The sequence below is a fragment of the Hyperoodon ampullatus genome, assembly GCF_949752795.1.
Source record: "Hyperoodon ampullatus genome assembly, chromosome: 18".
NCBI classification, from domain to species: Eukaryota; Metazoa; Chordata; class Mammalia; order Artiodactyla; family Ziphiidae; genus Hyperoodon; species Hyperoodon ampullatus.
The window spans coordinates 52,160,654-52,175,341 of record NC_136931.1 but is presented as its reverse complement, the minus strand read 5'-3'; the positions used below and the strand labels follow the sequence as shown (position 1 = coordinate 52,175,341).

At 45.5% G+C, this 14,688-nt stretch overlaps 1 protein-coding gene across 1 annotated transcript; it reads left to right on the top strand.

The window, feature by feature from the left end:
• Positions 1-9,839: 9,839 nt before the first annotated feature.
• On the top strand, positions 9,840-13,920 carry LOC307066883 (protein FAM170A-like; the record flags this gene model as incomplete). Its single annotated transcript, XM_079724104.1, is given in 4 exon segments — positions 9,840-9,909; positions 12,245-12,385; positions 13,197-13,798; positions 13,804-13,920. Coding segments are annotated over 4 exon segments (930 nt in total).
• Between the last annotated feature and the right edge of the window lie 768 nt (positions 13,921-14,688).

Genomic DNA, 14,688 nt, shown 5'->3' with positions numbered 1-14,688 from the left:
GCAACTGAGATTCATGGGACAGAAGTCCTGGAAGACGGTGTGGCCGTCCCTTGGAAGAGATAAGGCTTGAGGCTGGCAGTCTTCTGAGCCTATGTCACGAGGGCCCAGAGGAGTCTAAGGGAAGGGGCCGCACACATGTGCTGGTTGACCTAATGGCTCTGCAGTTGCATCAGCTTGGGACACACCCAGCACTACCAAAGGAATTGAGCTCTGTTGACTTCAACAAGAAGGTGGAGCTTTTTCCTAGGAGTTTTCTCAGGGTCTGCACGATGGACCTCAACTCTTAGAGGACGTACTGCCAGCAGCTCCTTCTCGGCAGAGAGAGCCAGGAGTGGTCTGAAGAGAGGACAGGGGCCCTTGCAGGACCAGAACTTTGAGGTCTGAGAGCCTTGGGCCTGAGCTGACATCTCACCCTGACCACTGTACCTAGCCTTCTGTGACAAAGGGGAATATGAAAGAGAGTCACGTGGAAATGAGGTCCCCCGAGATATGGAAATGTTCCAGAACCTTCGTTGCGTGGTAGTTGATCTGGAGCCAAGCTCACTGTGGTGTGTGTGGCTCTGAGCATTAAGGCAACGCTGGAGGGTAACCCTGACCAGCAGAGCTTGGAGTGCTTCTTGTCTCTTCCTGTTCTACCTCATTTGTTTTATCCCTTCCAGGGAGAAGAAAGGACCCTCGGGATAGTAGCAGACAGAATGCCGTGGTCTGAAGGAGGATGAAGGGACCGGCACTCAGTCTAACATCATATGACAATAGAAACGTCCTATGCAATAAAGGGCATTTTCCAAACCTTTCCTGGAGGTTTTATTTAATTACATTTTTCTATCTATGCATCTATCTGTCATCTACATCTGTATCTTTCAAGGTTTGTGAACAAGCTTTCACATAAGCACTAGAGACGTCCGCCAGCATTTTCCAGAAGAGGCCTGCAAATTGCTGGGGACTCCTCACAAATAGGGAATGGCCACAACCCCTGCCACACAGACTATGTGCGTGGCCCTCCTGACGTACTCCCACTCTCTCTCTGAATTTCCCAACGTCTGAGATGAGGGTGCTGGCTGGAGGCAATGATCACATGCAGGATGAATCTTCTCCAGATTCTGATTCTCTTCCTGGGCATATCGTCCTCAAGCACAGTCTCCATGTCCCTGGCCACACTGATCTCTCTCCTTCAGTCCTTCCCTCCCTCCCTCTCCTGCCTCCCAGTGCAGAGAATACTTTTTGACATTTGAGACGACATTGATTTTTTGTTCACAGAATTCTCACCTGTTCTACTGTGGCCTCCGTTGTGAACATTCCAAAGCTGAGAATTTTCTTTTTTTCTCCCTCATTTCTGCTGAGTCTTTACCTTCCTAATGCAGTGAACTCACAGTGCCTAGCTGACTGGATGGGGAAAAAAATCCAGGGAGCAAAGAGAAATAATAAAAGAGTATATCAGTTAATTTTGCATAGTGTTATCCAACTACATATTTTTAAAATTTTGGAATAATATTAGGAATCTTCTCTTTATAAAAAACTCAATTATTGGGCTTCCCTGGTGGAGCAGTGGTTAAGAATATGCCTGCGAATGCAGGGGACATGGGTTCGAGCCCTGGTCTGGGAAGATCCCACGTGCCACGGAGTAACTAAGCCCGCGCGCCACAACTACTGAGCCTGCGCTCTACAGCCCGTGTGCCACATCTACCGAGCCCACGTGCCACAACTACGGAAGCCTGCGTGCCTAGAGCCCATGCTCCGCAACAAGAGAAGCCACTGCAATGAGAAGCCCGTGCACCACAGCCAAGAGTAGCCCCCGCTCACTGCAACTAGAGAACGCCCGCTAGCAGCAACAAAGACCCAATGCAGCCCAAAATTAATTAATTAATTTTAAAAAATTGAATTAGTTCCAAGGGTACAATGTATAAAAGAACAATAAAAGCCCCCCTTCATAACCCCCCAACCCCACTCTCAAGATGGAATAGATATGCTGTGATACAATTTAGAGTCGTAGTACTACTACTCCTCCCACCACATCCGAAATCCTCTGAGCCAGGTGCAGCAGCTTCCTTTCACAATGCTAGGACCCGCCACAAGACAGATGATAATCCCTTTGGACATTTCAAGGAGCGGCACCAAGGGAACAGTACCTGGGAAATGCCACTGACAGCTCAGAATATCCATGGCATTTCTAGAGCCTCGGCACTGCTCTCGCTCTGGGAATGAAGGTCCAAAAAGCACATCGGAGAATGTTCATAGTTGTAAACAAGCTCCGCCTTTGAAACACAATCTACATAGAACCACATATACAAGCCTGCACAATGGATGAAGCCAAGGTCTCCTCCATGATTTCCCTTCTGACCACCTTATTGTCTCCTCAACCATAAAAGGTGAACTTGAAACTCAGGACCTTGCCTTGTCACCAGAAACATCCAAGCTTGGATCAGTCTTTCTAAGACCAGATACTTGCTCTCTGAACTATTAGAGACTTGTCACATACACAGAAGTAGAACAGGATTATTTCTAGCTACCTGGGGACCTGGAGTCTTTCACATTGCTCCTGTTCAAACTCTCAGAACAGCAAAACTTTACCTACAAAGGGTTCAAGCTATGACACTCCCAATTTCCACAAACCTCCTCAGCTCTTGTGAGTCACATGCAGCCAATTCCAGGAATTGGAAACATGGTTGTGAGGATGAAACTGACTTTGGGGCTCCCCTTGGATATGGTCTTCCAGACTGACCAAAAGGCCATTAAGAGGAAGGTTGACCCCACCTCAGGGAAACCCGAGGCAGTACTTGCAGTCAAGGGCTGGCCACGGCTTCTGAGCTACATCTAAAAAGACTTTCATACTGTACCTGGATCTGCTGAAGCAATTTCTGACTGTCCGAGAGCCAGCATGTACCGCTCCTGAACTGCCTCCATTGTGGATCATCAGTAGGGCTGGCAGATTTAGTAACTAAAAATACAGGATACCCAGTTAAACTTGAACTTCACATGAATAATAAGTCATTATTTTTAGTATAAGTAGATCCTATATACTATTTGGGGCATACTTATCTTCAAAATGTACTCATTGTTTTTCTGACATTCATATTTAACTAAACAGCCTATATTTTATCTGTCAACCCTACTCAGCAGAAATGATGGAGGCTTATAGAGATCCAGGAGACGCCTCAGTGCCCCCTCAGCTTTTATTTCTACGTCCTGGACAGCGAGCACCAACCTTCCACTCCCAGTCATTGGCTAGAATGGAGGATATTCTCTGTTTTAGAGCTTTTTCTACTTGTCATTGTTATTATCTTCCTTATTTTAAAGAGATGTTTATTTTTTCCCAAACTTAATAGCTCATCCAAAAGTATTTCAAAGTTCATTAGACAAGGGAAAAACAACATGGTTCTGAAAAGTGAAGGAAACCGCCTGGTGTTTAGTAAAGAAGTAGTAGGGAGATTGAAAAAGCCAAACTGAATAAGCAAATCTCTCCAAGGGTATTTTCAGAGCTTGATACCCTCCCACACCCTGAAAATATTAGTACATCAAGAATGTAGAACTGCTAACCAAATGTAAGGCTCCCATAGGATTCTATCAAACTGAGGATGCTTCTTTACTAAGCACTGAGCACACTTGCTGCCCCAGGGACCTTGGCAGTTGCAACGTAGGGCTCTTCCCTTTGGGATGGAAACAGCAAGTTTTCCTGTGGTCTACACGCTGGCCCCAAAAATACTACACTCCCAATACTTGTCAACTTTAAGTATTTTTCTACATATCTCCATTTTTCTGTTACTATTTGGACTACATCCTAGACTTGACATTACATAAATTGCATTCAAGAAGCTATTTTTAAAAGTTGGTAGGAAACCTTCAATCTATAGCTTGCAGTCCCTGGCTTACTTTCATCCAGGTGCATAAGGGTTTTCAAAAGTAGTCAGGTTAGTTACCCCATATCACAGCCCCACGCTTGTGTCACACATATAAAAATGGAACATGATATTTAAGGTTTTAGTTGCCAAATCATCAAGCCTCCCAGACAGAGGCAATAGAGCAAAATGATTACAGAGGCATGGATTTTGATTTGCTCCAGTGTCTTGGGCAAGTCACTTGGCCTCTGTATTTATTTGTACTTATCTGCACTTATCTGTCACTTGGGGGTTATCATTGTACCTGGTCCATGGGTACGTTGTACAAAAGATCTGTAAAGTAGTTACAAGAAACCGACACAGAGTAAGCACTCCACAGACATTGGCTATTAGCTATTGGAAATATTTCTCCATGAAACAGATGACTTTATCTGTGGATGACTCGGTGGGAGACAGTGAATCACAGAATCACAGCATGTTGAAAGTGACCTAGTTCACACTCTTATGTGAAAAAAAGAAAAGTGTGCATGTGTAGAAAATGTCTGAAACTTTACCTAACAAATAGTTCATCATGTTAACTTTGAGGATTAGAATAAATCAGGAAAGGAGGAAAGAAAAACTTGAGTGTAATTCAATTTCTGTATCATTTGTGTTTCTGAGACTCTGAATACACTGGAAGTGCAATTTTGTTTAATGTGGCGGGATAAAGGTTTTCCAGTGTTCCTGATACATGCGTATTATTATCTCAGAATTGCTGGCATTTCTTGCCATCTTTGGATCTACAGCCATTTGAGTCAGTGGGCCATTCTGGACGGAGGAGATAATAGAGCAGAAGTGAAGTGAGAGAAAAGGAGAGAAAAGATTTTCTCTTTTCTCTTCAAAGAGGAGAGGTCTTTGGAATGGGAACAACTCACAACCAAACTTTGGGGAAAGGATGTGATGGAAAATGAGACAAACATCCTACCCCTGTGATGAGAAGGATTCCCTGGGCTGGATGGAGGGAGGGCACAGGTGGCTGGACAAGGAAACCAACTAGGGAGAAACACACACAAGTGCAGAGCAAACACCCTGAGGCCACTCAGCCTGACTCCATGCCAACATGTGTCCAGCAGCCAGCCCTTCACCTGTGGCTCCCCAGCAAGACAGGTACCTCGGGGGTGCCAACTCATTCTGAGTCCATTATGCCTGGCCATTCATAAACCGCTGTCTAACGTGTGAGGCATAAACTCTAAATGTTTATGAGGAAATTGGGGAAGGAGATTGAAAGGTTACTTAAACGGAAAAAAAAGAAGTTCAGGAAGGCAGGATGGTAGAGAGACAAGAAAAAGACCTTAAAAGATAGAAAGCATTTGCCAAAGAAGAGAAAGAAAAAGAAATGATTCCGAATGGGTTAACCTGCAGCTAGGAAGTTAAGGAAGATTATTGATGTGTGAAGACTATGGAATAAAGTGAATAAAATTTATCAGAAGTTGCTGAGAATATGGTAAGAAGCATGATTATCAAATTATGAATTGGCTGCAATGGCATTCTAGGGGGACACTAGGAAGGGGAAGCAAATGTTCAGGAGATGACAGTAGCAGGTGGAAAGTTCTTTCAGGGGAAGATCAGGCTTGCAGAGGGTGTATCAGAGGAGGGCAAGTGTGAGCAAGCAAGGAAATACTAAGTGTATACGGCTCCTTCACTGAGTGCACCCAGCCCCGTGGTCAGCCTTGAGAACAAGCAGGACTTCAGGTACTGGAGCTACATTTCATTCATCAAGACTTGAGAAGACACCCTTAACTCAGGTCTTCTCTTCAAACTCCATCTTTCCTTCTTGACCTTCATTTGGCCTCTTCCCTTACCCTCAAGCTGTGGACTGAGGCCACAGAGCAAGATGGGTCACTAGTGTCCTCCATCCCCTGGCGACTGTGGTTCACATCAGTGGAGCACCAAAGGCAATAACCAAGTAACAGACACAAGGGTGTATGAAGAAGAAGAGATTCTGATAAGGCTTTCTGTGACAGTGTGGGCCAAGTCGGCTCTATATGGCTGGTATCACCTGAATTAGGAGCAGCCTTAGGGGAGAAGTTCTCAGAAGGCAGAGCCTGGCTCTCTAGAGGCTCTGCGTCCTCACAGCCCACTCCAAGACCTCAGTTACAGCTTCGGCCCCCAATACCTCTCCCTCTGCCTACTCACAGTTTTGGAAGTCTTCTTTCCTCCACATTTCTCTTGAGAGGTGGAGGAGGAAGATGAGCTTCAGGCCAGCTCAGACTCCCCTGGGATCCCAGCAGGATGCCTATCATTAACCTCCCACCTTCTAGGAAGCTCCTAACATCTCCACATTTGGGGGAGTTTTCATTTCAGCTGTGCTTCAAATTGCTGGCTGGAGATGGCCTGTTGGAAGGTGGCTAAAAGCAAGTAGCAATCCTTCGGGCAGCCTGGCCCTTCTCGACTGTCAGACATCTTCAGGGATATTCTAGGAAACGTTGTTTGTTCTAGAGAAGGGAGGGAAACAATCCAATTGTCCAATAATGCTTGAATGGAAAATAAGTGATGCTATACGCATGTGATGAAATAATAGCAAACAGTCAAAAATCAAAGACCTAGATCTATATGGATTCACGTGGATAAATCTTGAAAACATAATATTGATTGAAAGAAAAGAAGATCAAGAACGTTAGATTGTGATAACAGGTATGTAAGTATTGAAATATTTAAATCACTTCAACATATTGCTTCTATATATATAGATGCAAGAAAATAAACTTTATCCAAAGAACACATTATTTACGTTTAATATGCTCATTTATCTAGGAGACACAAAAGAACCCACAGATAAACTAGCAGGAACTAATAAGACGGTTCAACAAGGCACACACATACAAGATCAATAAATTTAAAAAATCAATCAGGCTCCTCTACACTGGCGATAACAAATTAGAAACTGTAAAAGAAAATAAGAAAAAAATAAGATCTAAAAATAGTCACAAGAGCCATATAAATTATTTAGAGCTAAGCATACATAGAAGGAAATAGAACTAACAAACTGAGTATGACCAGTTAAACTCCGCCCAACCCAAGGTTAGGAAAAGACTGTTGTTACTTTATGAGAACAGACCCTCTTCTTAAGGAGCAGATCAGTAAGTGAGAGTGAATCAAAGAAACACAGCATTTGAAAAGTCAGCTAGTCCAAGCCTCTTGATCGCACATACAGAAGCTGAAGCCCAGATAGTTTGAGTTACTTGGTAAAGGGCCCAATGTCCTGACTCAAGGACTAGCATTTTGCACTCATTCGTAAGACACAATCAAATTCAGTACCTTGGAAAGAGATGGGGAAAAAAATGAAGAAATCAATTATATAGTTCCTCATCTTTAAGTACAGAAATAGCCGTGACAAAATTACACGTATTGAGGGAAAATTGAAGTGCAGAGTTTAAAATGTCAATAATCCACAGGGAAACTGGAGACCATTTAAAATATTCATATTAAATCTCTCTAGAAAAGACATTAAAAGATCTCCAGAAGAAGTAAAGCTGTCACTGTTTGCTGATGACATGATACTATACATAGAGAATCCTAAAGATGCTACCAGAAAACTACTAGAGCTAATCAATGAATTTGGTAAAGTAGCAGGATACAAAATTAATGCACAGAAATCTCTGGCATTCCTGTACACTAATGATGAAAAATCGGAAAATGAAATCAAGAAAACACTCCCATTTACCATTGCAACAAAAAGAATAAAATATCTAGGAATAAACCTACCTAAGGAGACAAAAGACCTGTATGCAGAGAATTATAAGACACTGATGAAAGAAATTAAAGATGATACAAATAGATGGAGAGATATACCATGCTCCTGGATTGGAAGAATCAATATTGTGAAAATGACTCTACTACCCAAAGCAATCTACAGATTCAATGCAATCCCTATCAAACTACCACTGGCATTTTTCACAGAACTAGAACCAAAAATTTCAAAATTTGTTTGGAGAAACAAAAGACCCCGAATAGCCAAAGCAATCTTGAGAACGAAAAACGGAGCTGGAGGAATCAGGCTCCCTGACTTCAGACTATACTACAAAGCTACAGTAATCAAGACAGTGTGGAACTGGCACAAAAACAGAAAGATAGATCAATGGAACAGGATAGAAAGCCCAGAGATAAACCCACGCACATATGGTCAACTTATCTTTGATAAAGGAGGCAGGAATGTACACTGGAGAAAGGACAGCCTCTTCAATAAGTGGTGCTGGGAAAACTGGACAGGGACATGTAAAAGTATGAGATTAGATCATTCCCTAACACCATACACAAAAATAAGCTCAAAATGGATTAAAGACCTAAATGTAAGGCCAGAAACTATCAAACTCTCAGAGGAAAACATAGGCAGAACACTCTATGACATAAATCACAGCAAGATCCTTTTGGACCCACCTCCTAGAGAAATGGAAATAAAAACAAAGGTAAACAAATGGGACCTAATGAAACTTCAAAGCTTTTGCACAGCAAAGGAAACCATAAACAAGACCAAAAGACAACCCTCAGAATGGGAGAAAATATTTGCAAATGAAGCAACTGACAAAGAATTAATCTCCAAAATTTATAAACAGCTCATGCAGCTCAATAGCAAAAAAACAAAAAACCCAACCCAAAAATGGGCAGAAGACTTAAATAGGCATTTCTCCAAAGAAGATATACAGACTGCCAACAAACACATGAAAGAATGCTCAACATCATTAATCATTAGAGAAATGCAAATCAAAACTACAATGAGATATCATCTCACACCAGTCAGAATGGCCATCATCAAGAAATCTAGAAACAATAAATACTGGAGAGGGTGTGGAGAAAAGGGAACACTCTTGCACTGCTGGTGGGAATGTGAATTGGTACAGCCACTATGGAGAACAGTATGGAGGTTCCTTAAAAAACTAAAAATAGAACTACCATATGATCCAGCAATCCCACTACTAGGCATATACCCTGAGAAAACCATAATTCAAAAAGAGACATGTACCAGAATGTTCATTGCAGCTCTATTCACAATAGCCCGGAGCTGGAAACAACCTAAGTGTCCATCATTGGATGAATGGATAAAGAAGATGTGGCACATATATACAATGGAATATTACTCAGCCATAAAAAGAAACGAAACTGAGCTATTTGTAATGAGGTGGATAGACCTAGAGTCTGTCATACAGAGTGAAGTAAGTCAGAAGGAGAAAGACAAATACCGTATGCTAACATATATATATGGAATTAAAAAAAAATGTCATGAAGAACCTAGGGGTAAAACGGGAATAAAGACACAGACCTACTTGAGAATGGACTTGAGGATATGGGGAGGGGGAAGGGTAAGCTGTGACAAAACGAAAGAGAGGCATGGACATATATACACTACCAAACATAAGGTAGATAGATAGTGGGAAGCAGCCGCAGAGCACAGGGAGATCAGCTCGGTGCTGGAGGGGTGGGATGGGGAGGGTGGGAGGGAGGGAGATGCATGAGGGAAGGGATGTGGGAACTGATGTATATGTATGACTGATTCACTTTGTTATAAAGCAGAAACTAAAAAAAAAAAAAAAAAGATCTCCAATCAAAATGTTAATTTTATAATAGACATGGTATGATACAATTTATAATAGATATGGTATGAACCTTTCCCTTTCACGGGAAAGGTTCGGCTGGGAAAAAGGAATTGTTCTTGAAAATGGGGCCTGTGCTATTGCAGACACTGTGCTCAACCTAGGTCCACCGAATGCTCTGATGTCATCACTGAGGTCACAGAATTCCGCTGTGCGCCTGGCAACCTTGCAAACATAACAGCCCTGGTGAGCACTAGGCAGTACTGCTGGTTCACTAAGTGGTACAAGTTTTTCAGCCATTTAGGAGACTTGACTATTTTTATTTGTATTGAATCATTTCAACGGACTGCCCAAGAGCCAACAAGGGCCAACCTGTAGGGAAGAGGAGGAGTTGGACATCTCTTGAGGCATCTTCTAAGGGAGACTTCTAGGTGGTACGATGGAAAGGCGACAAAAGAGGAAACATCTGGAAAATGAAGAGTCCCAGGAAACTGCCGAGAACGGAGGAGGTATGTGGGGGGCAAGTTGTCTGGGGCACATGGGTTTCTGCCAAACTGAACCTTCTCTAGGAAGCGGGGGACTGAGAACGTGTCACCTGTGAAGCAGGGAGCGAGAGACCTTGTCTCACTGATGCTGCCGTATCTATCCGGAGGGTCCCTGTGGTGTGAGACGGCACAGAACGGCCACATGCCCCCTGGGAGATGGGAGGTCAGCTCCGCTGGTCTGAGGACTCTCTCCTGGGGCAGCCGGGCCTGGAGCTTTGTCGGACTCATAGCAGGCTGCATCCTGCTTGCACAGACCTACAGGTGCAGCTTTTCTCAGTCCCCGATTTCTCTCTTATTCTCTTGGATCTTTCCCTGGGGTCATGAGGTGGGGGATGTGAAGGATGCAAGGATGCTGAGAGAGACCCATGAGTTGCTTGGCCTCTTTTACCAAAGTGGAAAGAGAAGCCCCATGAGTTGAAGGCCCTGTTGAAAAATATCTTGACAAGTGGAATGCACTTCGAAAGAAGATTGTTTGTCTAGGGATGGTGTCATATTGAAAGCAAGGAGGTTTTATTCCTTCAACAGGAAGAATTTCCCAAAGGAGATCAAGGGAAGGGAAGGGTTTTCCAGAGACTGAGACCGCGTGGGCGGGGGTGAGAAATGGCCTCAGGGTCCTGCGGGGAGCTCTGAGAGCCACGGGACACGGGGTGCCTGCGTGCATTAAATGGAGGCGAGTAGCTTGCCCTGGGAGAGGGGTGGTCACCCCAGAGCTCCAGCTAGAGGCCTCTGCCCCAGATTAGAGCCCAGTAGCTCCTACCAGGCCCAGGGCCCTGGAGACTGTAGGATGGGCCCTGGGAATGGAGCTCTAGACAGCAGGCAGATTTTCAGGCAGTGGCTGGGACAGGCTGGGGAAGGCAATGACTGCCCCTGACCATTCAGAATATTTTGCTCTATGTTCCTCTGTGTGTGTGTGTGTGTGTGTGTGTGTGTGTGTGTGTGTGTGGTAGTGCAGAGAAGAGCGGGATGAATGGGGGTAGAGTGCTTACCAGATATAAAGTCTGCGTGGTAAAGTTCTTGTCACCCTGCCTGGACCTGGCTGACACTCGGTGTATGTAAGAGTGTATACAGAATTCTTGTTAGGGGTGTTTTATGAGACAGTAACTCATACACCCATGTACACTCTGATACAGCAAAAATATCACACACCCCACATATAACTTCCTTATTAAACCACACACAGCACATGGAGGTATATACATGCATCCCTTCTGTACTACGTTCTCACACAACCCACCTGTATCACAATCCTCTCCTCCAACACCAAACGCTGGAGATGAGATATGTATATAGACACACACACTATATATATATGACACACACACACACACACACACTATATATATATGTATCTCCTCAACAATCGCACAAACACAGCTAACTTCAGCCATCTCTAAATACCTCTATAAGAACCAGTCACGTGTCATACACACCACACTTATAACACATTCTTGAGTAATGCCAGACCCGCTTTGTACAAACCACAGTAAACCACAGTCTCACTAACCCATGTCAGGGTTGCCAGAGAAAATATGGGCTATCCAGTTCAATTTGAATTCCAAATAAACAACAAGTAATTTTTCAGTATCAGTATGTCCCACATATTGTATGGGCCATACTTACACTCAAAATAAGTAAGACCAAACACTGCATGGGAATACTTACACTAAAAAATTATTCTGGGTTTATCTGAAACTGAAATTTAACTGGGTGCCTTGTATTCTTGTTCGCTAAGTCTGGCAACCCTTATATACTTACCACCAGCTGATGAATTATATATTTATGTAGTTTTGTTTAGTGTGTGTCTTCCCCTACTAGAATGTGCAGCGTTACCAAAGACTACAACAATGGAAGAGTGCCGGATACACAGGAGTAGCTGCTCACTGAATCTTGGTGAATGAATGAATGAACACACACCATAAATACAAGCCACACCATGCAATAAGGAAAAGTTACATGTCCCAGAATTCCTGACTTGTGAACAGAAACCATGCACACAAGGCCACAGACACAGATAGACACATCTGCACTGTGCTCCCCACGCCAAACCCACACTCACCACAGACATAACTGATACACATCACTCACTGTTCCCACACACTCACAGTCACCACCGAGGCCTACATTACCAACAAGACAGTGAGAGAATAAGTATTGATTGGAATTAAATCCTCGAGTATCCACTGGGAACTACACTCTCAACTGTGTGTATTCACTGCACCTGACACGTGTCACACACTCAGTAAATATTTGTGGACAGAGGACTGATGAACCCACCCTGAGCCTTTCATTCCTCCCTCAGGAATCTCGAAGTCACAAGAGGATCTCCCTCGGCTTGGATCCACTGTGGTGGCCCAAGCCTGCAGCCCAGGGGCAGGGGAGGTCTCCTCTGCCTCTAAATACTTCTTCTGTACTTCTACTCCGCGCAAGCTCATCTACGCTGGTAAGGGCGCGGGGCTCCTCAGGTGAGGGGGTGCTTGGCTGTGAGGCAGGAGGCACACAGATCCCAGGGAGGCTGAGAGGAAACCCAGGGTCATCAGAGGTGATGAGGGCTCTGTGGAAGAGCCTGGGCAGGATGGCTGAGCTGTTACGAGGGCGTGGATGCCAGCTGAGTCTGGGTGTGTGTGTGTGTGAATACTGCTACTACCATGGTGGGGAAGTCAAGGAGCAGGGGCCGGAAAGGTCTGGGCTTGAGGTGGAGGGAAGAGGGACCAGATTAAGCATCTTCAGAGGAAAATGTAGGCTTTGTCTTTGCCTTTGCTTCCAGAGAAGGACAGAGTTCTGCATCATAGACCTCCAGCCTCAGAGGAGGACCATCCAGCTCAGGTCCACACAGCACACACACACATGCGCCCTCCAGGCACAGCCCTTCTCAGTGCACACATACACCCCAAGCACGTGACCCACAGTGCGCTTCTCCTGCACCACAGCCCCATTCCACAAGGAATGCACCACCGAGATTCCCAAACTCACACTCCTCGTCGTACACGCATCCAGCCGCATCGCTCACATACCACAGCCCTCACCACCATACTCCACACCCCTGTATACAGACACCGCTCCAGTATCCCCCCACATGCAGATGAAAAGCCCACTGATGACACCAGATACACCACTCCGTCCTACGGCCAACAGACACGAAGCTCACGACATAGCTATGTCATGCAAATGTCCCTCTCTCGTCTACCACACCTGCTCCCTCAGCTTCCGGCATGGCCCACGCATGTTATTATGATTTTAATTTCCTTTTTCAGGAATCCGGAGATTTCATCGAGACACTGCCCAGCCTAGAGCATCCCTAGCCCAGGATCAGGAAGAAGGAGAGACCGCTTCCCCATCACACTGTGTCTCCTCCTCACCCTCTTCACCCTGTAAGAACTATCTGCACCCAGACAAAGAGGAAAGGGGCATGAAAATATACTACATGCAGGTACAAGTGAACAAGGGTGTCGCTGTCTCCTGGAAGACAAAGAAACCCTTGGAGTTGCCTGAAAAGCAGCTGAGGATAGAAGAAGTGACCCTTCCTGAGGATGTGTGCACAGTAGCCACTGACCCCTCTTCTGATGTGTGCACTGAAAGCCTCCTGTCTGACAGTGAGCCCACTGGGGAGGAGAAAGAGGATGAGGAAAGGGCAGAGCCAGGCAGCCCATCAGGGTCACCTGCCGTCGAGGAGAGACCCAGCGCCAAGACACCGGACTGGATGGTGACCATGGAGACCGGCTTCAGGTGCATGGCTTGCTGCCGCGTCTTCCCCACCTTGGAGATCCTCCAGCAGCACGTGAAGTTCGGCGTCCTGGAGGGCTTCAGCTGCCGTGTCTTTCATCTCACCATGGCCAAGCTGATGGGCAATGTGGAATCCAGAGCACCCCCGAGGAAGAGGAGGAGGAGGAGGAGGAGGAAGAGAAGCAAGAAGAAAAGGAGAATGAGGGAGAGCAGCCCACGGGGGAAGGCCCCAGCCCGAAGAGACCCCGCAGGTAGGGTCTTTTCTCTCTTTTGATTTCCACACAGCAACTGAGATTCATGGGACAGAAGTCCTGGAAGACGGTGTGGCCGTCCCTTGGAAGAGATAAGGCTTGAGGCTGGCAGTCTTCTGAGCCTATGTCACGAGGGCCCAGAGGAGTCTAAGGGAAGGGGCCGCACACATGTGCTGGTTGACCTAATGGCTCTGCAGTTGCATCAGCTTGGGACACACCCAGCACTACCAAAGGAATTGAGCTCTGTTGACTTCAACAAGAAGGTGGAGCTTTTTCCTAGGAGTTTTCTCAGGGTCTGCACGATGGACCTCAACTCTTAGAGGACGTACTGCCAGCAGCTCCTTCTCGGCAGAGAGAGCCAGGAGTGGTCTGAAGAGAGGACAGGGGCCCTTGCAGGACCAGAACTTTGAGGTCTGAGAGCCTTGGGCCTGAGCTGACATCTCACCCTGACCACTGTACCTAGCCTTCTGTGACAAAGGGGAATATGAAAGAGAGTCACGTGGAAATGAGGTCCCCCGAGATATGGAAATGTTCCAGAACCTTCGTTGCGTGGTAGTTGATCTGGAGCCAAGCTCACTGTGGTGTGTGTGGCTCTGAGCATTAAGGCAACGCTGGAGGGTAACCCTGACCAGCAGAGCTTGGAGTGCTTCTTGTCTCTTCCTGTTCTACCTCATTTGTTTTATCCCTTCCAGGGAGAAGAAAGGACCCTCGGGATAGTAGCAGACAGAATGCCGTGGTCTGAAGGAGGATGAAGGGACCGGCACTCAGTCTA